At 39.0% G+C, this 24,874-nt stretch overlaps 1 protein-coding gene across 4 annotated transcripts; it reads right to left on the reverse strand.

Annotated features, from left to right (window-relative positions):
- Window positions 1–1,275: 1,275 nt before the first annotated feature.
- snsl (snustorr snarlik) lies at window positions 1,276–23,874 on the reverse strand. 4 transcript variants are annotated; one of them, XM_067770085.1, is made up of 4 exons: window positions 23,785–23,874; window positions 9,851–10,131; window positions 2,231–2,317; window positions 1,276–2,151 (listed from the first exon to the last, which is right to left on the reverse strand). In XM_067770085.1, exons 2-4 carry the CDS (start codon window positions 9,936–9,938, stop codon window positions 1,412–1,414), a joined length of 915 nt encoding a protein of 304 aa, XP_067626186.1. In that variant the 5' UTR covers window positions 9,939–10,131; window positions 23,785–23,874; the 3' UTR covers window positions 1,276–1,411. The 4 variants fall into 4 exon arrangements, with proteins under 4 accessions (XP_067626186.1, XP_067626185.1, XP_067626187.1 ...); XM_067770084.1 differs by having other exon boundaries at window positions 23,579–23,795; XM_067770086.1 differs by lacking the exon at window positions 23,785–23,874 and adding an exon at window positions 23,363–23,490.
- Window positions 23,875–24,874: the final 1,000 nt, after the last annotated feature.

Raw genomic sequence — 24,874 nt, forward strand, 5'->3', positions numbered from 1 at the left:
CAGCCATATGTGAAGAAGGCGGTGATGTGTGTATATTACAAATATTGGATTTTTCTTGTCTCAGTGGGATTTTCATGGAAAACTTATTGTCTAGAGATAGAATCGGTGTAGCGTAGTCCATTTTCGGGAACGATGCCCAGAATGCTGGACTGGACTATATTCAATCTACTTGTATAATTGCCTGGAGTTTAACGTACAGATCTATCAGGAGAAGTTTGTCCAATAGTGCTTTCGGTGGTGTGAAGGCGAGTTCCCTGATATAAGCACTGTGACTGACCGCTGTACTATGTTTATTCTGCGGATAATTCTGTTTATATAAACCGCTAGCCATAACACCACAATGCTGTAGCATGTGGTGGGTCTTGTGGACCATCGGATATAAATGAGGCTACAATCAACCACCACTGGGTTATCTCTTTAAAAAAATTGTGGAATGGACTTTTAAGGCATCGAAGTTGCGTAAACAAGACGTGATGATTGCTAGGTTTAAAGGTCATTATGACCCTTTTTGGAAGGAAAGGGAATGTGATTCCTTCTCAAAATACCCAAATCTGCTGTGAGAGTGCATATTGGTGTCATCACAAGTTGCTCAGCCATGGAACCATGGCGCTAACCAACAAGCTCTCTATGCAGAAACAACCACGATGAGAAGGAAGGATAGTCGATTCATAAGATTTATGGGCGCTTGGGTGCTTGACAATGTGGCGGAGGTAGGAAAAATGTATCTGTCACTTCATCTGAGTTCACATGGGAAATTAAAAAATACTTGGCTCGATTAACCTTCGAGGAGATTTAAGCCGAACTTCCCTTCCAAACTGCTGTGCTCGCTTTTAGTATTTCTTACAAATTCAGACGCGACCCACATGTTTTACGCCGTTTGCTAAACCACTGTCGAAGTGTGATCCCGCTTAGAAAAAATGTTTTCCAATGGAAACATATTTTTTCAAAATGTTTGGTGTTAGTTTTCCCTGATCTTGAACCCGGGACCTTCGGTATGGTAGGTGGCCGCACTCGTAGGAAATCACATCGTTTAAGATTAATAAGGAAGTCTTTGATTCGACGAATGTGCCCGCGGAGCACTTAAGGAATGTATTCACAATGGACCGAAGTGTCTTCGAGTGTGAAAAGTTCCTAAAGTAGCATCCGGTGATAGAGTTTCACGCAATGTTGTAGGAATGAGGAGCCACAAAATGAAAGTTAATGGCGCATGGTGAATTTGGCGCATCAATCCTCCACATGGTTCAATGCAGTGTAGCAGCTCGCCCATACCTTGAATATGTTTTGCACATTTATATGTACAATCCCTTAATTTATTTATTATATCTCAAATATCATACAAAAATATTTACAAATAATCGAGTTTGACATTGCTAGGTCAGTGAAACCAATGACAACCTAAGCACAAAGTGCGCTACTTCTCATCATCGAGACTGACATCCATTAACTCCTTTGTAATTTCACTATATGTCTTTCTCTCATTTTGTTGCTCTGAGATTGTTTGCAAAGCCTGCTCTTCGAGTGAACGTGGTGTAAAAGCCTCTGGGCTGCCCAAGTTCAATGAGTCACCCTTGAATGGTAAATAAGTAGGACGAACCCGCTTAAATGGTGGAACTTCTGTTGTTGTACTTGTTGTGGTAGTTATTACTTCACGTTCAGTTTTATTGTCATTTAGCATAGTTGCTGTTGTATCTGTTGTAGTTGTAGCCATTTCATAGAGTTTTTGTAATTGCAGCATAGTTTGCTCTACGCTGGGCGCCGCTACTACAGTTAGTGGCGTTAATTGCACCGGTTGTTGTTCTTTCTTTACAGTAGCTGGATTGAATTTAGGCCCAAATTTCTTTTTACTCTGTTCGCTGTTGTTACTCTTCGAGTTCGCGTTCATAGCATTAGACCATGTCTCAAGCCAACTAGAGGCAGCTTCTTCAGTTGATGTGGCGATGTTGTTGTTTAACCTCTTGAGCGCCTCCTGTGCTTGTTTGCGTCTTAGATAATCACGCTGTGCCTTACTCACTTGGCGTTTGTTGAACGAGTTTTCTGAGTCGGCATTGTCGCCGATTGGGCGTGTATTTTTTTGTGGTCCCAACTCGAGTAGAACTTGAAAGTCGGCATGATTGCCAAGACGAAAGCCGAAGCCGAGACGGGAGTCGGTACCTGTAGGGAGCGGAGTGAAAGAGTTTGAGAAAATGATCAGACATATTATTTGTAGATTCGATATTGGTTTGGTACATACCTTTCTTAATAGGTGGAATATTTGAGTATATTAACGATAAAATGGAGGGCAGCTCCTGTGGCACAACGAGTGGTTCAGCACTGGGTACTGAAAAGACAAAATAAGATATTTGTTTGCAGGTGTTTAAAAAAAAATATTGTAAAAAATGTATGAGTTTAACCCCTCATGTCAGGTACGCTCTGAGTTAAAAGGCCAACTTGCCGTTCTGCAAGTGGACCTTAAAGTGTGAGTAAAAAAGGGGTATACTTTATATCCTCCTTTGGGTAGTGGTGATATAAAATATGCCGTAGCTTACTCAGAGAGATTCGGCAGGTCCTCAGCATAGCAAGCATAATTTCAATTCAAGGGTAAAAGAGCACAGTCGCCAAGCCGACTCATTTTTTCGTTTAGATCTAGCTGAATGTATTGGACGCTGTAGTTACGGTCAAAAAGAGAAGAAACTTGGAGTGAATGGAAATGGTTGGCAAAATTGGGGCCCAGTGGATTATAACTCTAATAATATACCCATGCTAAGGCCTTCCTGACGAAAGAGGCGACTAAAATTCATAGACTGGATGGTTCTAGGAGGCAAAAAAAATCATTCCCAAAGTGATCGAGCTACTTCCAGAAAGTGCCGGATTCGTAATACTCCTGAAAGTTTTGAAAAGTTTAGATGGCAAGATTTCAGAGGGAGAGATTGAGGGAGTGGGGAAAGTACCGGAATATGAAGGATAGATAGCAAAAATATAGGAAGATAGAAAATATTCATACGTTTTTTAGAGACATTTAAGAATTAGGACGGGATTTGGTATTATTCCAAATACTATGTGATCGATAATTCACATCTGCTTAGCTGGCTCACAAATCGGAGAAGCAACTGGAGCGGTATTATACTAAATATATTCGTAGGTCAGGTAGTGATATCGACCTCCAATTTATGTAGTGCCTTCTAAGCGGAGGTCTTTGCAATTAAAAGAGGCATTATAATCGAAGTGATAAAATTAAAGATGGTGCGGAAGTGTTCAGCTTCGTTGTCTCTTAAATTATCTTCTGAAAAAAGCAAATAATACACTATTATGGCATTTAATTTTCTAGGGATTAGATGAAATGATTGTGAAGTATTTGCGGCCGCATCCCTCATGGATGTGTGGGACTATAGACAAAGCCACTCATGTTTCTAGGACAATAGTTTTTGGATGTAGAAGAGTATCTCGTTGAAACATAGTATCCCCATCAGGCACTCCCTAGGGGCATTCACAGCAGCCGTACAAAGCTCCAACTGGTGTTCTCCAATCGCTGAACCGAACAAAAAATCTGACATTTATACGATCTTAAAATGCCCAATATTTAGTAATTTAGTAAGCACACCACAAAAACGTGAGGCTTATGACTTGGCAAAACGAAAGACACATAAAACCTTTTGGCTGATTGTTAGTCCAACATTCCAATAAACATTTTGTAATACCTTAACTACTACATTTAGAGTACATTTGTGAGTGCTACTACAGCACCAAGCACCATTCAATAAAAAAACTCAATGAAAAAAAATGCTGCAGTTCCAATTGAGAGTTACATAATATGGAAGTAGACACATGAAATATTTGGGTTGGGCTTTTAACAGCCACTGGAAGTAAATTGTGAGACAAGGAATAGTGGATCAAGTGCATCTACATATATAAATTAACTTTTGTTTTCATTTCATTCAACTTTTCAAACCAGCGTACAGGGTTGGATTCTTTATAGAGCCAGTAGGGCCGAAGAGAATGGAAATTATAAGAGACGTCAGTACGTCATTTTTACGATATTTGTTTGTTATGTACCATCCTCTTTGGTACGGCCATGGACACAGGGCTGATATCAAAATAAGTAAAGATGACAGAGAATTTTTGAATATTAAGTTCTGTAGTCAAGCTTTTGAAACCAATTTACGAGTTGGTACATATTTCGACGTTTTTCAGGAAGTTGATCATTGGAAACTTCGCTGGCGATTCGCTTTTAAAAGGTCAAGTAGCTGATTTCAAAAAGTACCTCCAACTAACACGATTGTTATTTGGTTTGACACGTTTTCTTTACGTCATACAACTGAAACAGAGTCAACAAAGCATTGTGGTTAACTAACCTCATTCCTTCCGTTTCATTATTCCGGTTGTTCCAAAAGCTGAAGGGACGTCAATTTTGCATTTATTTAGCGTTTTAATTCCCTGCAACGAAAATTGGGACACTCACGAAATGCAACAGTTTCGCACTACAGGTTTATTGACTTCATTGCCTAATCTCATGCAGAGAGGGACAGTTGGTAGCCACAGTGTCCCAACAGCGCTGAAGTCTAAGCTTTATGAATTTAAGTTAATTACTCAAAGGCAGCGACTATTCCAGAACCACCTACGACTGAATCAGTAAATAAAGCGTTTAAAAGGTCTGCAAAGGTGACATCACAATATTAACAAGTAAGGAATGCTAAGTTCGGGTGTAACCGAACATTACATACTCAGCTGAGAGCTTTGGAGACAAAGTAAACCTAGGGTAACCCTGGAATGTGTTTGTATGACATAGGTTTCAAATGAAAGGTATTAAGGAGTATTTTAAAAGTGGGCCTTAGTTCTATAGGTGGACGCAATTTCAGGATATCGCCATAAAGGTGGGCCAGGGATGACTCTAGAATGTGTGTTGTACGATATGGGTATAAAATTAAAAGTATTAATGATTATTTAAAACGTAGTGGGCCTTAGTTCTATAGGTGGACGCTTTTTTGAGACATCGCCATAAGGGTGGACCAGAATGTGTTTGTACGATATGGGTATCAAATTAAAGGTAATAATGAGGGTTTTAAAAGGGAGATATCGACCAAAATGTGGACCAGGGTGACCCAGACCCTCATCTGTCGGGTACCGCTAATTTATTTATATATGTAATACCTGCCAAGATTCCAAGGGCTTTTGATTTCGCACTGCAAAACTTTTTCATTTTCTTCTACTTAATATGGAAGGTGTCACACCCATTTTACAAAGTTTTTTTTAAAGATATATTTTGCGTCAATAAACCAATCCAATTACAATGTTTCATTATTCTTTTCACATTTAGTATAGAATTATGACATTTTTTTCATTTTTCGTAATTTTCGATATTGGAAAAGTTGGCGTAGGCATAGTCGGATTTCGGCCATATTTTATACCAAGATAAAGTGAGTTCAGATAAGTACGTGAACTAGTTAAGCTATATCGATTTTTGTTCAAGTTATCGTGTTAACGGCCGAGCGGAAGGACAGACGGTCGACTGTGTATAAAAAGTGGGCGTGGCTTCAACCGATTTCTCCCATTCTCACACAAAACAGTTATGGTCATAGAATCTATGTACCTACCAAATTTCACAAGGATTGGTAAATTTTTGTTCGACTTATGGCCTTAAAAGTATTCTAGACGAATTAAATGAAAAAGGGCGGAGCCAAGCCCACTTTGAAATTTTCTTTTATTTTTGCATTTTGTTGCACCATATCGTTACTGGAGTTGAATGTTGGCATAATTTACTTATATACTGTAAAGATTTAAAATTTTTTGTTAAAATTTGACTTAAAAAAAAATTTTTTTTAAAAGTGGGCGTGTTCGTTATCCGATTTTGCTAATTTTTATTTAGCACACATATATTTAGTAATAGGAGTAACGTGCCTGCCAAATTTCATCATGATATCTTCAACGACTGCGAAATTACAGCTTGCAAAACTTTTAAATTACCTTCTTTTAAAAGTGGGCGGTGCCACGCCCATTTTACAAAAATTTACTAATTTTCTATTTTGCTTCATAAGGTCAACGCACCTACAAAGTTTCATCGCTCTATCCGTCTTAGGTAATGAATTATCGCACTTTTCGGTTTTTCGAAATTTTCGATATCGAAAAAGTGGGGGTGGTTGTAGTCCGATTTCGTTCATTTTAAATAGCGATCTGAGATGAGCACCCAGGAACCTACATACCAAATTTCATCAAGATATCTCAAAATTTACTCAAGTTATCGTGTTTACAGACGGACGGACGGACATGGCTAAATGAATTTCTTTTTTCACCCAGATCATTTTGATATATAGAAGTCTACATCTATCTCAATTAGTTTATGCCGTTACGGATTACCGGTATGCGAACAAAGTTAACATACTCTGTGAGTTCTGCTCAGCTGAGTATAAAAATATCAGTTGAAAGCACTGCGGGGCGACAGAATAAGAACTAGTACCGTCTCTTAAGGTTCGAACACATTCAACTTTTGCGTCGTTTTGGTGCTGGTGTTGCTTTGAAATAACGTACGCTGGAAGTTTTTTTGCCACAATGAACGCAAGAAAACTCAAATTTTAATTTGTTTTCATTGGTTAAATTTTAAAAATAAAATTTTTCCCAGGAATATAGTTATGTTTTTCAAAATAAGCAATACAAAAAAGAAATGATTAATGGCTTCCGCGTACAATTTAGGAGATTAGAATAAAGGATTGACAGCGCATGGAAAAACATAAGTTTTTGAACTCTTTTGTTGTTGCTTTGGCTTTCTTTTAGCAATTAAGACATGTGTGTTCAAAGTCAGCTGTTGACACAACGACGGAAAAGTCGAAGGGTTTGGGCCTTTAATGAGATGGTTCGGAGCAAATGCGATTCGCTGCAGAGTTGACACCTCAAAGTCAAAACGGACGGAAAACTCATTTGAATTCGCATTACAAGCCATTTTGTTTCAAATGATGACATTTGACTTTCATTTTGACATAACATATGGTTTATGTCATATATAAATAAATGTGGTTAAAATGTTAAGTAGAAGCGTGTAAAGTTAAAATATTTATAAACATATTTAAATCATTGCTTTTAATACTTTTTCCATAATATTCAAATTAAAAAATGTTTACCGCCCCATCAACTACTGGGTCGAGGCTATCAGAATTCGGAATCCTCTCCTGTCCTTGTAAACACCAAACGCATGTTACTTAACTTGAGTTTTTGTGGTTTACTGATTTTTTATTGCCATCAACTCTTTGGACTTAATTAAAATGGCCTTTACAACTCGAGTTAGACTTTGGCATATTTTTATAATATGGTGATATTGCATAGCACCCCTTCTTTTATCTTGCTTTGTCTGAATATTCTATCGTAATATACGCCACATTTAAGAGTAAAGATAAAAACCAAATATAAACCGTATCGAGAAAGCTCCTATGATATGATCCTCTGACATGGTTTATATTTCTTTAAGGTGAGGAATAAGTTATATCTCTTTGATCCTTAATACTATATTAAAGCACTGATTGTTTCAATAACAGCTAAATATGATGAAATGACTGCATTATTTGCACCGATCAAGAAAAGGGCGAAATCTACCGTTTTTACAATTATCGCGTACCTGGTTGACTTTCTGCTATTAACATCAGCGTAGCTATGGCCATCCCGATCACAATCTCACTCATTCTTCGGAGTAGTACAAAAAGTGCCCTGATTCCATTTAGTTTTGAGGTAGCTCGAACTTTAGCAGCATGAACAGAAGCCCTCCAACCTAATGATCGGAAAAACTCGGTAAATTTATCATTATTTTACGTCTAAGGCCAGTTGAGGAACCTTGAATTGATTCCAATTTCACCGAAAAAGGACATTTCTGAAGACCACTGCAGCCGTAATGTAAGATGTCCAATTAAACTTTGCCCTGAAAACCCAAGCTAGGTATTCTTTCGTATTGGAGTATCATGCAAGACTTATGGCCCTTTCCATGGAGATAGCGGTGTTTGTTTAAGGTATTTTAATGATGACGTGTATATAGTTGGGTCATATTATGCGAATGAAAGAAGACGCTCAGACCAAGAAAGTGTTCCTGTCGTCACCTGTGTAGGAATGTAGACAAAGTAAAGGCGTCTACTGATTTGGAAGAGACAGGTGAAGAAAAGCTGGATCTACCTTGCTGCTCTCAATTGGTGTAAGTTATCACAAAACAGGAATCGCTGGTGTGGCTTGAAACGCACCTAATCAACTGATAAGCGTGAAATTTTCGAACCAAAAAGTGTGTCAATGACAAATAGAATTATGTGGAGTAACTGAATCCAACTAACCAACCGATAAAGTATATACTTCATCGACATATTAGCGTAGGGTTCTGCGCCTGGATACAGTTAAAACCGACGACACTCTGCTCTCCATTAGCCGAATAAAATTTTTGATGTTCTTACATATCTTCAGACGGCAGGGCTGTTACTTAAATCAGCGGTACCACAATAAGCCAGTCAGCCTAGCCTGTGTATGCACTTTTGACTGAAATTTTGAATAATGCAATTGTTTGAGTTCATGGCCTTAAATACAGATTAGAAAGATAACAATATTGGGCGGAAGTGGGTTTAGGGACTTGGAATATTATCCCGGTAGGGTTTTTAAAAGGGATATTATTATCGCAACCTACCTATGAAGGAGAGGAAGAGGGCGATTCCCACTCCACTCGAACTAAAACATCTGTTACTACTTGGCGCCAGTTAATGCAGTGATGAAGTTTTTGGTGCCATTTCTCGATTTTGGCAGTCCAAAATCGATTAAACGGTTGAGAAAAGAAGAAGAGGTACGCCTGCCGTAAGAGGCGACTATCGAATGGTTTAACATACCGTGGCACGGCGGCAGTCGTGCTAGTAGCAGGAGAAATTAGTACCGGAGCCTACAAGACATATTTGCGCCGTAGAGTGGCTTATATACTCCTTCGGCGAGTGTTTTGAAGCTCTTCTTAAATTAAGTTGGTAAACAGGGAGGGGTGGGGTGGGCTTCAACGAGCTTATCTAATAGGCAAAGGTGTATTGTCCCTATTATTCGAGTATCTCGCAGCGTTCGACGATGGCTATGATCACTATGACGCCAAACCTTTTAAGCCACGGGTAAATGAGCTGGAGTCTAACTACTTTGGATTGATATAGCAAAAAAAAAAAAATCTAAACAACTTTTAAGATTGCGAAATCAGCTCAAACTGACTGATCGAGTTTTTCGTTCCACTCCCACTTAAAATAAATGTAATAAAGATTTGGTCGTAATAACTACAACAACTGCACCATATTTGGCTCGATTTAACGCACATTGCATGTAAGAAGACAAGACTGACTGAGTTTATTGACTTAGCAATCACATCATGGGCGTCTGGATTTCAATCAAAAGGCCATTTGTATGCAATCAACAAACAGGAAATTGTGCTGCTCCGCTCGAAGATCATTAGAGGCGCTCGTTTAGTGTATGATAGTACCAAAATAGAAAAACATAATGAAAGAAAAAAATCCAAACCAAGCGACCTTGACACAATGACGACATAGCACTTTGAACGGCGCTCTAAGCTTAGGAATTACAAAGAAGTAAAAATAATAAAATCGCTAATATCGTGAGTTCGCCAGAGAAGTATGAAGAGTTGTAAAAAAAAATACCAAAGCATAGTAAACTTAAAACCGGTTTCATATTTGCTCAATCTCTCAACCAATTCTGTGGAGCGAAAAATTAAAAACCAATTTCAAAAATACAAAATAAATCGCTAAAGAGTGATTTTTATTAATATGAAGTTTTGGTAAAAAGAGTTCGTTATTAAGGTTTGAGAGTGTGTGTGTGAGTCACCAAAAAAGTGTGTAAATGTGGATTTTTTGTTTTGATTATATGGTGCAATACTTACAACAACAGCATATTATAAGCCAAATACTAAAAGCAACCGAAAATATCGCGTTTTTGTTGTTAAACAACATTTTCAGTGGGACATTCATCTGGGTCTGCGGGTCGATTGGCAATTTTGTGTTGTCTCAACGGCATTTATGACAATATATTGCAATCTCGATGGGTGACGTTGTTGCTGGTGGTTGTTTAGCCAACTTGCAGCCACTCTGCAAGAAGCTAACAAATTTATGTTGCAACCCGTAAGTGTTTTGGATTTTCTGATTTTCAGTTTCTTTGTGAATGCTAAAAAAAAATAAATGGGAAATGTATTAACGGTATTATTAATGGTGCTAAAAGTATCTAAACATATTTTCAATTATGTCTGAGGCAACAAGCGATAATAAACTAAGCCTACTCAAGAAAGTTGCTACCCATCTTTTACGCAAGGCTCCGCCAAAACAAAGAAACTAAAATATAAATCTACAAAGTTTCCCCGACTATATATATGCACAACATATCTATACAGTTGGCTTGGGTCGAATTCAGGGCTTAAACGATTAAAAAAGAACGTCACAGAAGGAAACAATAAATCTCATAAAGTCCTTTAAATAATTTAAAAACGGTCCAGAAACCAATTTTAAATGCTTAATAGTTGATTCTAAAACACTGTCGAAATAGTACCGAAATGAGCGAGCGATAAACCCGAAATGAACTCTAATGTATCCAAACCATTATCATTAAATTAACCATGAAATAGTTCGGAAAAGATCTCAATACATTGCCGAAATGGCCAGAAAATATTTTTGAACGATCCCGAAACAAAGAAAAAATTGTCTCGAATTGATCCTGAGAACAATTGAGGATATTCCGAAAATGGTTCGGAAGCATCTCCAAAATGATCTTGCATAGTCCCAAAATTAATTTTAGAACAATTCTGAAAAGGTCCATAAATGATTTTAAGCACAATCCCGAAACGGTTCCCAAGTAGTCTCAGAAAGATCTCGAAATAGTCTCAAAATGATGGCAAATCCTATTTTGAAATACGGTCACGAAATAGTCCTAGGTGATCCCGAAAATGACAACGAAAGCAATTTTGAAAAAAATCGCGCATTTATATTTAAACAGTTTCGTAATAAGATTTTAAGCTATACCTAAATATACCGAAATGGTTTCGAAACATGCCGAAATTTCATATCTCAGTATGAGGCGGATCGGACTGCCCATTTTTCAATAAGCCATCTCAAATAGACTAAGAACTATACCGATTTAAAAATGGTCCTTTTGGGTGGTGAAAGAAGGGTGTTTATCTCTATGACATGTCTCAGAAATATCAGTTACAACAATTTATGAAAATGGTTCTGGTAGAACTCTCACGGTCACTGACCTCCATTTATATGACCCATATATTTAATATTGTAACGAATTTTGGGGAAATTCTGCTAAACTGTTGAATAAATAACTCCAATATTCAATAATGCAAAATGGCCTTTATTAAAGTACTTCACAATAACACTTCTACTACTCGACAGATAGTGTACTTAAATCAAAGTGACTATGATTGCTCAGATTACGCTCTTTTATACTCTTCGATTTCCTCGTTCCATACTTCTAGGCGTTTCCAGAATTTACTTAGTTACCAGCTATAAAGTTATAACTACAAATGCACGTGTATAGCTTCTCATATGCGCGTGTATATGTGAGTGATACTTGCACAAATAAATGCCTACTTTTGGGAGTACATATCTAATATCTAATCTAATATATATTATAAATGGGAAAGTTTGGATGTTAAGATGTTTGGATGTTTGGATGTTTGGATGTTTGTCCAGACGTTTGTCTTTGTGACTCAATAACGCAAGAACGGCTGGACCGATTTGGATGAAATTTTGCACACATATAGCCAATAGTCTAGAAGGATCTACTAGCTATATATTTTTCAAAACGGGCGTGGTCCCCGCCCCCCAGGAACAGTTATAATTTAATTATTATATTTTTTCGTCTTTGCGACTGAATCACGCCAGAATGGCTACACGGATTTTGATGAAATTTGGGACACAGACAATAGTCTACTAGCGAAATTTTTTTCGAACATGGAAAGAGGGGTGGGGGTCCCACGACCCCTTCTAGAAATTATTTTTCATAATTTTTACACATTATAACTTTACGTATACTGGCCTTCACCAATATCACAGACTCAAGGTGTCAAATAAGTCGAGGGCTTACAAAGTAAGCAGTGACACCCTCCGCCCGCCCCCCTTTATCTCCCCCTCTGGTGTAAAATCCATAAATTGTTATAACTCAATCTAAATTTTCTCCTAAATCAATAGTTTTTGGTATCTGGTACATACAGAACGAGATCTAGACAATTTTGGAGGAACGATCAGTGGTCCTCTCCTCTACTTCCGCCATCCGCCCTCCATCAATTGTTCTTATTAGCACGCTTTTATTAGCTTTACCTGTATGTTTCTATCTAACTTTTTATTCGCTCCAATGCGCCTGCTGCCTTATTAACATGGTTTTATAATTAGCTTCACCTTATTTGTAATCCCGTAAGGGTCATATCGAGACCCTTCCGGGATCATTTCTGGATGGTTTTCGGGATCGATCCGCGATTACGCCGGGGTAATTTCGGGACTTTTTCGGGACTATTTCGGGATCATTTTGGGACCCTTCCGGGATCATTTCTGTATAGTTTACGGGATCCGTCCGGGATCCCGTCGGGGTTATTTTGGAACATTTTCGGGACTATCCCGGAATCAGTTCGGGACTATTTCGCGATCATTTGGGGACCCTTCCGGAATCATTTCTGGATGGTTTTCGGGATCCGTGCGGGATCTCGTCGGGGTCATATGGGGACTTTTTCGGGATCATTTGGGGGCTCTTCCGGCATCATTTCTGGATGGTTTTCGGGATCCGTCCGGGATATCGTCGGGGTCATTTGGGGACTTTTTCGGGATCATTTGGGGGCTCTTCCGGCATCATTTCTGGATGGTTTTCGGGATCCGTCCGGGATCTCGTCGGGGTCATTTGGGGACTTTTTCGGGATCATTTTGGGGCTCATCCGGCATTATTTCTGGATGGTTTTCGGGATCCGTCCGGGATCCCGTCGGGGTCATTTCGGGACTTTTTCGCGACTAATACGGGATCATTTGGGAACCCTTTCGGCATCATTTCTGGATGGTTTTCGGGATCCGTCCGGGATCCCGTCGGGGTCATTTCGGGACTTTTTCGCGACTAATACGGGATCATTTGGGAACCCTTTCGGCATCATTTCTGGATGGTTTTCGGGATCCGTCCGGGATCCCATTAGGGTAATTTCGGGACTATTAGGGGATCATTTGGGAACCTTTCCGGCATCATTTCTGGATAATTTTCGGGATCCGTCCGGGATGCCGACGAGGTCATTCTGGGACTATTTCGGGATCATTTGGGATACCTACCGGCATCATTTCTGGATGGTTTTTGGGATTCGTCCGGGATCCCGTCGTGGTCCTTTCGGGACTTTTTTTTCGACTAATACGGGATCATTTGCGGACCCTTTCGGCATCATTTCTGGATAGTTGTCGGGATCCCGTCACGGCCATTTCGGGACTATTAGGGGATCATTTGAGGACCTTTCCGGCATCATTTCTGTATTGTTTTCGGAATCCTTTCGGGATCCCGTCAGGGTCATTTTGGGACTTTTTCGGGGCTAATACGGGATCATTTGGGGATCCTCTAATGGTCGTTTCGTGACTTTTTCTGTTTTATTTCGGGATCATTTGGGGACCCTTCCGGCATAATTTCTTGATGGTTTGCCGGATCCATCAGGGTCATTTCGGGACCATTTTGGGATCATTTGGGGACCCTTCCGAGATCATTTCTGGATCCGTCCGGGATGCCGTAGGAGCCATTTCGGGACTTTTTGTTACTTTTCCGGGATCATTTCTGGATCTGTGCGGGATCCCATCTGGGTCATTTCCGGACTATTTCGGGATCATTTTGGGATCCTTCCGGAATCATTTCTGTATGGTTTTCGCGATCCGTCGTTGATTCCCTCGGAGCCATTTCGGAACCTTTTCTGGAGTATGTCGGGGTCATTTGGGGACTTTTTCGGGATCATTTGGGGCTCTTCCGGCATCATTTCTGGATGGTTTTCGGGATCCGTACGGGATCTCGTCGGGGTCATTTGGGGACTTTTTCGGGATCATTTGGGGGCTCTTCCGGCATCATTTCTGGATGGTTTTCGGGATCCGTCCGGGATATCGTCGGGGTCATTTGGGGACTTTTTCGGGATCATTTGGGGGCTCTTCCGGCATCATTTCTGGATGGTTTTCGGGATCCGTCCGGGATCCCATCAGGGTAATTTCGGGACTATTAGGGGATCATTTGTGGACCTTTCCGGCATCATTTCTGGATAATTTTCGGTATCCGTCCGGGATGCCGACGAGGTCATTTCGGATTATTTCGGGATCATTTGGGATACCTACCGGCATCATTTCTGGATGGTTTTTGGGATTCGTCCGGGATCCCGTCGGGGTCATTTCGGGACTTTTTCTCGACTAATACGGGATCATTTGCGGACCCTTCCGGCATAATTTCTGGATAGTTGTCGGGATCCGTTCGGGATCCCGTCACGGTCATTTCGGAACTATTAGGGGATCATTTGAGGACCTTTCCGGCATCATTTCTGGTTAGTTTTCGGGATCCTTTCCGGGTCCCATCAGGGTCATTTCGGGACTTTCGGCATCATTTAAGATTGGTTTTCAGGATTCGTCCGGGATCCGTCAGGGTAATTTCTGGACTTTTCCCAGACTATTTCGGGATAATTTTGGGACCCTCCCAAGATCATTTCTGGATGGATTTCGGGATCTGTCCGGGATGCCGTCAGGGTCATTTTGGGACTATTAGGTGATCATTTGAGGACCTTTTCGGCATCACTTCTGGATGGTTTTCGGTATCCGCTCAGGATCCCGTCGGAATTATTGCGGGACTTTTTCGGGATCATTTGGTGTCCCTTCCGGCATCATTTCTGGATGGTTTTTGGGAGTCGTCCGGCATCCCGTCGGGTTCATTTCGAGACTTTTTCTCGACTAATACGGCATCATTTGCGGGCCCTTTCGGCATCATTTCTAGATAGTTGTCGGTATCCGTTCGGGATCCCGTCACGGTCATTTCGGAACTATTAGGTGATCATTTGAGGACATTTCCGGCATCATTTCTGGATAGTTTTCGGGATCCTTTCGGGGTCCAGTCAGGGTCATTTCGGTACTTTTTCGGGATCATTTAGAGATGGCTTTCAGGATTCGTCCGGGAACCCGTCAGGGTAATTTCTGAACTTTTCCGAGACTATTTCGGGATAATTTTGGGACCTTCCCAAGATCATTTCTGGATGGATTTTGGGATCAGTCCGGGATGCCGTCAGGGTCATTTTGCTATTAGGTGATCATTTGAGGACCTTTCCGGCATCACTTCTGGATGGTTTTCGGTATCCGATCAGGATCCCCTCGGAATCATTGCGGGACTTTTTCGGGATCATTTGGGGTCCCTCCCAAGATCATTTCTGGATGGATTTCGGGATCTGTCCGGGATCCCGTCAGGGTCATTTAGGGGTGCGTTCGAGATCCCGTCAGGGTCATTTCGGGACTTCTTCGGGACTATATCGGGATCATTTCTGGATGGTTTATGGGATCCGTCCATGACCCCTTAAGGGTCATTTCGGGACTATTAGGTGATCATTTGAGGACCTTTCCGGCATCACTTCTGGATGATTTTCGGTATCCGTTCGGGATCCCGTCGGAATCAATGCGGGACTTTTACGGAATCATTTGGGATTCCTTCCGGCATCATTTCTGGATGGTTTTCGGGATTTGTCCGGGATCCCGTCGGGGTTATTTCGGGACCTTTTCGGGGCTAATACGGGATCATTTGGGGATCCTCTAGGGGTCGTTTCGTGACTTTTTCTGTATTATTTCGGGATCATTTTGGGACCCTTTCGGCATAATTTCTTGATGGTTTGCCGGATCCATCAGGGTCATTTCGGGACCATTTTGGGATCATTTGGGGACCCTTCCGAGATCATTTCTGGATCCGTCCGGGATGCCGTAGGAGCCATTTCGGTATTTTTTGTTACTTTTCCGGGATAGTTTTTGCACCCTTCCGGGATCATTTCTGGATCTGTGCGGGATCCTATCTGGGGCAATTCCGGACTATCTCGGGATCATTTTGGAATCCTTCCGGAATCATTTCTGTATGGTTTTCGCGATCCATCGTGGATCCCCTCGGAGCCATTTCGGAACTTTTTTTGGAGTTAGTCGGGATAATTTAGGGACCCTTCCTGGATATTTTCTGGATGGTTTTTGAGATCCGCCCGGGAGCCCGTCAGGGTCATTTCGGAACCTTTTCGGGATCATTTTGGAACACCTTCAGGGATCATTTCTGTGTGGTTCTCTGGATACGTCTAGAATCGTGTCGCTCTCATTTCGGGTTTTTTTGGGACTATTCGGGGAACTTTTGGAGACCCTTTCGGGGCATTTCTGGATGGTTTTCGGGATCCGTCCGCGATAGCGTTGGCGTCATTTCGTAGCTTTTTCTGGATAATTTCGGGATCATTTGGGATCCTATCAGGTTATCAGCTCATTTAGTTCTTTTTTTTACTCAATTACAAAAATAAAATGCATTAGACAGAAAACAAAATTTTAAACAGATAATAAGCAGGCTAACGCGAATAGCCCATATATTTAAAATTTTCCTTGCGGACGGGGCCGCGGGTAAAGGCTAGTCTCAAATATATGCATGTGTTTGTGCGTTGCTCTCCGCTGCTTGTATGGACATATGATTAATTTGGTTATATGCATACAAGTCACTGCTTAGTATCGGCCTAGAGATGATAGTATCCCTTAGCGTTGCTAATATTCGTCACAATATCATTGGTTTAAGTCATTATATTTAAAGTGATAATTCTGAATTACAACGTATTTTAATAAATTTTCTTCGTTGACTTCACTTACAGTCACAAACTAAGAATTGCTATTATGTATGTATGTATGTGTGTCCGTAGCAATCTACTTGCGTCACAGTTTAGAGCGTCGTCGCTCACCCAATTTTTATTACTCAGCGGCATGCATGCGAATATTTAGCATGTATAAGTGCTCAGTCTAGAGCAGGGCCATGGCGGAACGATACAAGGTGGCCGCATCGAACAGCTGATTATAATCTTTTTTTATTTGATTTGATACATCAACTTCCGACGCAGTACGATTTTGACATTTGTTCATCGAATTTACAAAAACAAAGTACATGGAATTATTATTTATGTATGTAGGTATGTCACCATGCTGCCACCTTGTATCGTTCCGCCATGAGTAGGGCTTTTCAAAATTGAAAGTGCGCCTGTATTAGTGAGAGCGCAATCGTCGCGGGTGAAATGATTTTTCGCTTACTGCAAGCAACGAGCTTACAACAAGCATATGTATCGCGCATAACTATTCAGACATATTTTGATACCGATCAGCCGATATCCAACACCGATGTTGCTACGCCAAGTGCCAAGCGGCGACTAACTCAATTAACGACGACAGAGCGAATCATATGCGTGTGAATTGAGAGGGCACAATTGTGCTATGCTGGTCTAGAGTAACCCCTACTTTTGGCAAATTAAATATTGCAGGTGCTTACTTATGTAATGTGTCATTGATTCCCTAAAAATCTTATTCATAGGTCCAACCAGAGCCACAAGCTTTTTTATGTTTTTAAGAACTATATGGGGCTTTTAACGTCAAGTGTTCCCACTTGGAAAACTTAATATCTCCAAAATCCACCAAAGTTGGTGAACTTGTTTTATTTATAGGGTACATCACTTGTGCAAGGACTGAGCGATATACAAACGCATTACGATGATACACGATAGACCCCTACATAGCAATGTACAAAAATACTTCATATCTCGGTTATTCATTTTGCACAAAAGATGTAATCTACAATGACAACATGTTTACCAACTTTAGTAGATTTTGGAGATATGAAATTTTTCGAACACTTGATGTGAAAAGCCCGAAATATTTAATAGATTTTCCGTCATCCCTTATCAAATTTGGTTTGTAAATAAAACGTTGTGCCATCTTCAGTGTCGCCTTTCATTCTCAGAGAAGGGAAAATCGATCAATTACACAGGAAGCAAAATTTTAAAAAATTCCAGACCCAGAAATGAGCTAATACTTTTCGGAAGGCCTTTGGTTTGCTAAATACGAATATAGAATCAGATATTTACTTTTGTTTCTTTATTCTAAAGATATTCTTACAAAAAGGTACAGAGGTCACGTTTTCCACCCCCATTCAATATGTACCCTGCTGTTCTATCAACGGCAATATATCCAATTCATCAAGTCTCTTCGGTGGATACTTCTCAATGGAACTAGCTTACAATATGGGGGATGTTGAGGAAAAGTTTACCCTAAAGTATGCATTAAGTGGCAGGATGGCCTACCTACGTATAGATCTGCAAAATTAAGGGGAAATGCTGCCACGTAAACAAATTTTCATTACCTTTGATATATCGATATAAACGCTTTATTCGCTGCAAACAAAAGCAAGCATACTTTCTTATAATGGGTTATAAAGCAGATGGAGCAGCCGATATAGTACATTTGATTTCAAAATTGTTGTTTGCGTGATTTGCTGCAGCCTCCTACTTGCAGTTTATGAGGGACTAAATGCCTAAAAGTAATGAGGGACTGGGTACCTAAAAGTATACCTACTTCACATTTGTGAAAAAGGTTTGTTTGGAGAAAATATCGCACACATACGCCCATATTCCAACGCTAACGACAAACCTCCATCGCCAAAATAACCAAAACAGCAACAAGTGTGCAGAAAAGTGATGTATATTGGAACGATTTTCCGTCATCACTTGTCAAATTTGGTTTTGAGACAAACCGGTTTCGGCGTTGTGTCATCATCAGTGTCGATTTTCGTTCTGATCTGTTGTTGTCGTTTGTCCTGTATTTATAGTTCGTAGGTACATGAGCAGGTATTGTCAAAATTGATGCTTGTGTATATTTAGTTATATGTATGTGCTGTGTGTTCATTCAGAACCGAGGGTGGTTTACTAATCGATTTGTGTGGCTGACTGGGGTAGGTAAAAATCCGTGATTTTAGTCGTTTGACCTTCTTTGTGGGTTTGTTGTTTTGATGTGTTAATTATTTTGTGTTTATTTGTTGTTGTGTGTTTGTCTATTGTACCTGTGTGATTACATTGTTTCTGGTAAACAAGTTTTAAAGGCTCGAATATTGTGTCAGAAATTCTGTTTATCTCTTCGTTTATTATTCTGCCGTCGAATGTTTTCTGTTTGTAGATTTCCATGTTTTCGAGTACGTTGAGACGTCGGCCTTTTGCTTTTATGTGAAGAACCCTAACTGTTTTATTGATGTTTGCTAGGGAACATTAATTCTCGACCATGTGATTCGCGAAGATAGACTCGGGTATAATGTTTGGATTCCGTATTTTTTTGTTGTAATCTTTAATATGTTCTCTGAACCTCGTTCTTATTTGCCGTCCTGTTTGTCCTATGTAACTATGCTGGCATCCGCAGGTAAGCTTGTATACGCTGTAGCTCCTAAACGGATCCTCTGAGTTAGTGCTAGTTCTTAGTTTTCGCCAATTTATATGTTGCTTTTGCAGTATATGTCGTAGTCGTCCAGCTATTATTTTCCTTTTCATTATTTCTTTTTGGTTCTCCATTTGTCCTTCTGAGCTTATCTACTAGTGCTCTTTTATATCCGTTGTTTGCAGCGATATTATATATGACCTCAAGTTCTCTCTTGTATGCCTCTTGTGTAAGAGGTGTTCTTTTATGCTGTTGGGGTTGATTTAGAGTATTGTGTATTATTGTGTCGGTGGCCGTTATATATGTCATAGTTGAATCGTTTGGCTTCTTTATCAATATTTATCGTGAGGTCTTTTTCGGTTTCCATTGTAAATTGTATATTTCCATGCTGGTTGTTGAGGTACTCCAGTACAAGCTCTTCGTTATTAGAATGATACGTCGGCCGTCTCAACGTTTTCGAAAAGATGGAAATCTACAAACAGAAAACATTCGACGGTAGAATAATAAACGAACAGATAAACACAATTTCTGACACAATATTCCAGCATTTAAAACTTGTTTACCAGAAACAAAGTAATCACACAGGTACAATAGGCAAACACACAACAACAAATAAACACAAAACAATTAACGCACCAAAACAAGAAACCCACAAACAAGATCAATCGACTAAAATTACGGATTTTTACCTGCCCCAGTCAGCCACACAAATCGATCAGTAAGAACCACCCTCGGTTCTGAATAAACACACAAAACATACACATAATTAAATATACACAAGCATCAATTTTGACAATACCTGCTCATGTACCTACGAACTATAAATACAGGATAAACGACAACAACAGATCAGAATGAAAATCGACACTGATGATGGCACAGCGCCGAAACCGGTTTGTCTCAAAACCAAATTTGACAAGGGGTGACGGAAAATCGTTCCAATATACATCATTTATCCACCCTGTCGGAAATTCAACAAAACAAGATAAGTGCAGAAAAGTATTCATCATTATAGTACCATATGGTCACCAGGAAAAAAGCCTTACTCCTATACTTTAACATAGGACTTAGGCGGTTGTTCCTTTGATACTGCCTTAGATACTTCTGGCGATGGAGTTTAAGCGTTAGCGAAGTTTGGAATTCGGGGCTGGTACAGTTTAAAGAACAATATCTCAAACAACAAATGGAGCATTTTAAGAAGTAAAACTACATTTTGAAGGAAAGTAAATTCTGGTACCGGATACTGTTTCAGGATCCTTTGAAAAATTATTGGCTCGTTTGTGGGTCTAAAATTTGTTGGCTTGTGTTATTTATCACAGCTCAAAGTGAAAATCGAAAATAGGATATAGAAATCATAGAGAGGAGACAAATTTCACTGCAAATACAGGGTACTGAAAGTTTTTATTTTTTGAAGTTTCTCTGAGGTAACTGTTCTTAACCGGGTGACACTACAAAAACAAATATTTATGGAAACAAGGTTCACTCTAATGTACATACTCACAAGGTCGCAGCTGTGAATGAGAAATGCAAACAAATTATTCAAAGAGTTCAAGGCGACACTAAACATATGGTGAACACTCTCACTTTTCGTCAAACAATATTGATATACACAAGTGTTTGTATGTAACAGGTATACAATAACCAATATTATTAATGCATTAATTTTGATTGTTTACTGCATAAATCTTTCTAGTTATTTTATTGTTTGCTTTTTATTTAAACGAATTATTATACTCAGCTGAGCAGAGCTCACAGAGTATAATAACTTTGTTCGCATAACGGTAATCCGTAACGGCATAAACTAATCGAGATAGATATAGACTTCCATATATCAAAGTGATCTGGGCGAAACAAGAAATTCATTTAGCCATGTCCGCACGTCGGTCTGTCTGTCCGTAAACACGATAACTTGAGTAAATTTTGAGGTATATTGATGAAATTTGGTATGTATGTTCCTGGGCGCTCATCTCAGATCGCTATTTAAAATGAACGAAATCGGACTACAACCACGCCCACTTTTTCAATACCGAAAATTTCGAAAAACTTAAAAAGAGCGATAATTCATTACTAAAGACGGATAAAGCGACGGAACTTGGTAGGTGCGTTGACTTTATGACGCAAAATAGAAAATTAGTAAAATTTTGGACAATGGGCGTGGCACCGCCCACTTTTAAAAGAAGGTAATTTAAAAGTTTTGCAAGCTGTAATTTCGCAGTCGTTGAAGATATCATGATGAAATTTGGCAGGCACGTTACTCCTATCACTATATGTGTGCTAAATAAAAATTAGCAAAATCGGATGACGAGCACGCCCACTTAAAAAAAAAATTTTTTTTAAGTCAAATTTAAAAAAAAATGTTTATATCTTTACAGTATATAAGTAAATTATGTCAACATTCAACTCAAGTAATGATATGGTGCAACAAAATACAAAAATAAAAGAAAATTTCAAAATGGGCGTGGCTCCGCCCTTTTTCATTTAATTCGTCTAGAATACTTTTAAGGCCATAAGTCGAACTAAAATTTAGCAATCCTTGTGAAATTTGGTAGGTGCATAGATTCTGTGACGAAACAGTTTTTTCTGAAAATGGTCGAAATTGGTTGAAGCCACGCCCAGTTTTTATACACAGTCGACCGTCTGTCCTTCCGCTCGGCTGTTAACACGATAACTTGAGCAAAAATCGATATACATATCTTTACTAAACTTAGTTCACGTACTTATCTGCAGTCACTTTATCTTGGTATAAAAAATGACCGAAATCCGACTATGACCACGCCCACTTTTTCGATATCAAAACTTCCGAAAAATGAAAAAAATGCCATAATTCTGTACCAAATATGAAAAAAGAGATGAAACATGGTAATTGGATTAGTTTATTGACGCAAAATATAACTTTAGAAAAAACTTTGTAAAATGGGTGTGCCACTTTCCATATTAAGTAGAAGAAAATGAAAGAGTTCTGCAGGGTGAAATCAAAATTCCTTGGAATCTTGGCAGGAATACTGTTCGTGGTATGACATATATAAATAAATTAGCGGTACCCGACAGAAGATGTTCTTGGTCACCCTGGTCCACATTTTGGTCGATATCTCGAAAATGCCTTCACATATACAACTAAGGGCCACTCCCTTTTAAAACCCTCAGTAATACCTTTAATTTGATACCCATATCGTACAATACACATTCCAGAGTCACCCCTGGTCCACCTTTATGGCGATATCTCGAAAAGGCGGCCACCTTTAGAACTAAGGCCCATACCCTTTTAAAATACTCATTAGCATCTTTCATTTGATACCCATATCGTACAACACACATTCCAGAGTCACCCCTGGTCCACCTTTATGGCGATATCCTGAAATTGCGTCCACCTATATAACTATGACGCACTCCCTTTTAAAATACTCTTTAATACCTTCCATTTGAAACCCATGTCATAAAAACACATTCCACGGTTACCCTAGGTTCATTTTGCTAAATGGTGATTTTCCCTTACTTTGTCTCCAAAGCTCTCAGCTGAGTATGTAATGTTCGGTTATAACCGAACTTAACCTTCCTTACTTTTTTTTTGTTATATTTTTTAACTGTGTAACAAATAATAGAAATTTTCAAATTGATACATAAATTTCATGAGCAACTGCTTACGCCAACAATTTATTTAAATTTCTTTAAATTTGTATTTCCAACTATTCTTTGATTATTATTTTCTTTTATTTTTTTGCTCTAACTCCAAATTGGGTCTTAACATACAATTTTCCTTTTTTAAATTGCTATTCTGTAATATTCATTGCAAAAAACTTGGAGCTTTATTTTTTTTTCCAAAGTATTTGCCAAAACTTTACTTTCTCAATTTTTCTGTTATTTAGTATCACGCCCTCTTGTATTTATTTTGCTTTTATAAATTTTTTTTTCTTATACACCCATGCACTTGTCAAAAAGTTTCATGTACGCACATTCACATTAAAATTCCAAAGGGTTTGCTCAGCAACAAAACAGAAACATTTTATTGACCACTGAATCGAGTCAATGGAGGGCAAGACGGCGTGAAAAAAACGTGCAAAAAATTCAAAAAACGAAAGTGCAATCAAAGTGTACACACTTTATGTAATCAAATTGTTTACTTTTTAACAAACACTCATATTTACATATGTACTTTAGCAATTATTCACCTCTAATTTATTTTAAACAAAAATATCACAACCGCACAACATCGCGTATACGCAACTTTTCAATAAACAATTTTGAAAACAAAATTTTTTTAAATAAAAAATCAACGCCTTTCAATAAACACTTGCACTATGCATTTGTTTGTCATTACGATATATTTAATTGCTAGAATTGGAAAAGTAGCCCCTCCACACATTTGTTCACTTACATCTTTTTCGTTTCGCGCTCGCACATTGACTGAAATCGAAATTTTTGACGTTGCGCTGTTTAACCATAAAACCCAAATAGTAGTGGTAATAACTTCGACCACATAACACCAATAAAAACAACAATAGCCAGACAACAGCAACACTAGGCAAACAACAACAATTATAACAGCAGCAACAATAATAACAACAATAACAAGTTTTTACTGCAGCAACAAAAAAAATTGATATATTGTCGGTGTCGAGTTAATAACAGCAGCAAAAATAATAGCAACAATAGCAACAATACCATTAAAAGCAGCAGCAATGACAGCACAAAAGCATCGTCTCACTAAGTGACTTTAGCCACTCGAACAACTTCAACAAATCGCATATCACGTAATGTTGTTGCGCATGCGTGTAGTGCACAGTGTGTTATTTATGATTATATTTGCTACTTAAACAGTAGCGAACATTTGTACTCAAGCGTTTTTTGTTAATTCATTGGGCGCTTTCGGAGCACACAATTTTTATTGATATGTTACAAACATGTTTCCGACAAGCGATAGAAATTTTGTGTTATGAACGGCAAGTTGAGCAAGCTGTGAAATGAAATAACTATATGTGACCTGGAATCATGAAACGATCCTATTGTGGGGAAAATACCGTTGTTTGAGTGTTTCTTATAGGAAATTTAACGCTCTTTCCAATGGAACAAACCGCAGTTTTCTATCTTTCTTAGGTTTCCACAAATCGCATTTAAATCCAAATCGGACCACAAATACAATTTTTTGAAATATATCGATCCATGCGCCACCTATCGTAGATTTTCTTCTTATTATTATTGCATTGTCATCGGGTTATCAACTATATTCCAAGTTTCAAGCTTGTAGCTTATCGGGTAGCTATAGGGTCGTTTCATGATTCCAGGTTACATATTTAAATCTACGTAAAAGAACTTCTTAAATTACTTTTTACCCTTCACCATAATATTAAGAGGAGAAGTTTTATTCATAACTAATACTTTAAAATGCCAAAGAGCTACCACACAGACGAATAAACACGTTGAGGAAATGTAGCAAAAAATATTTCTGCTCAGTAATTTGACGTAAA

The sequence above is a fragment of the Eurosta solidaginis genome, chromosome 2 (genome assembly GCF_040869045.1).
Source record: "Eurosta solidaginis isolate ZX-2024a chromosome 2, ASM4086904v1, whole genome shotgun sequence".
Classification (NCBI taxonomy): domain Eukaryota; kingdom Metazoa; phylum Arthropoda; class Insecta; order Diptera; family Tephritidae; genus Eurosta; species Eurosta solidaginis.

Coding starts and splice junctions, on each gene's coding strand:
- snsl (XM_067770085.1), bottom strand. CDS start 9,938: ATGAATGTCCCACTGAAAATGTTGTTTAACAACAAAAACGCGATATTT. Junction 2,318..9,850: donor GCTTATAATATGCTGTTGTT/GTAAGTATTGCA, acceptor TTGTCTTTTCAG/TACCCAGTGCTGAACCACTC. Junction 2,152..2,230: donor TATTCCACCTATTAAGAAAG/GTATGTACCAAA, acceptor CGCTCCCTACAG/GTACCGACTCCCGTCTCGGC.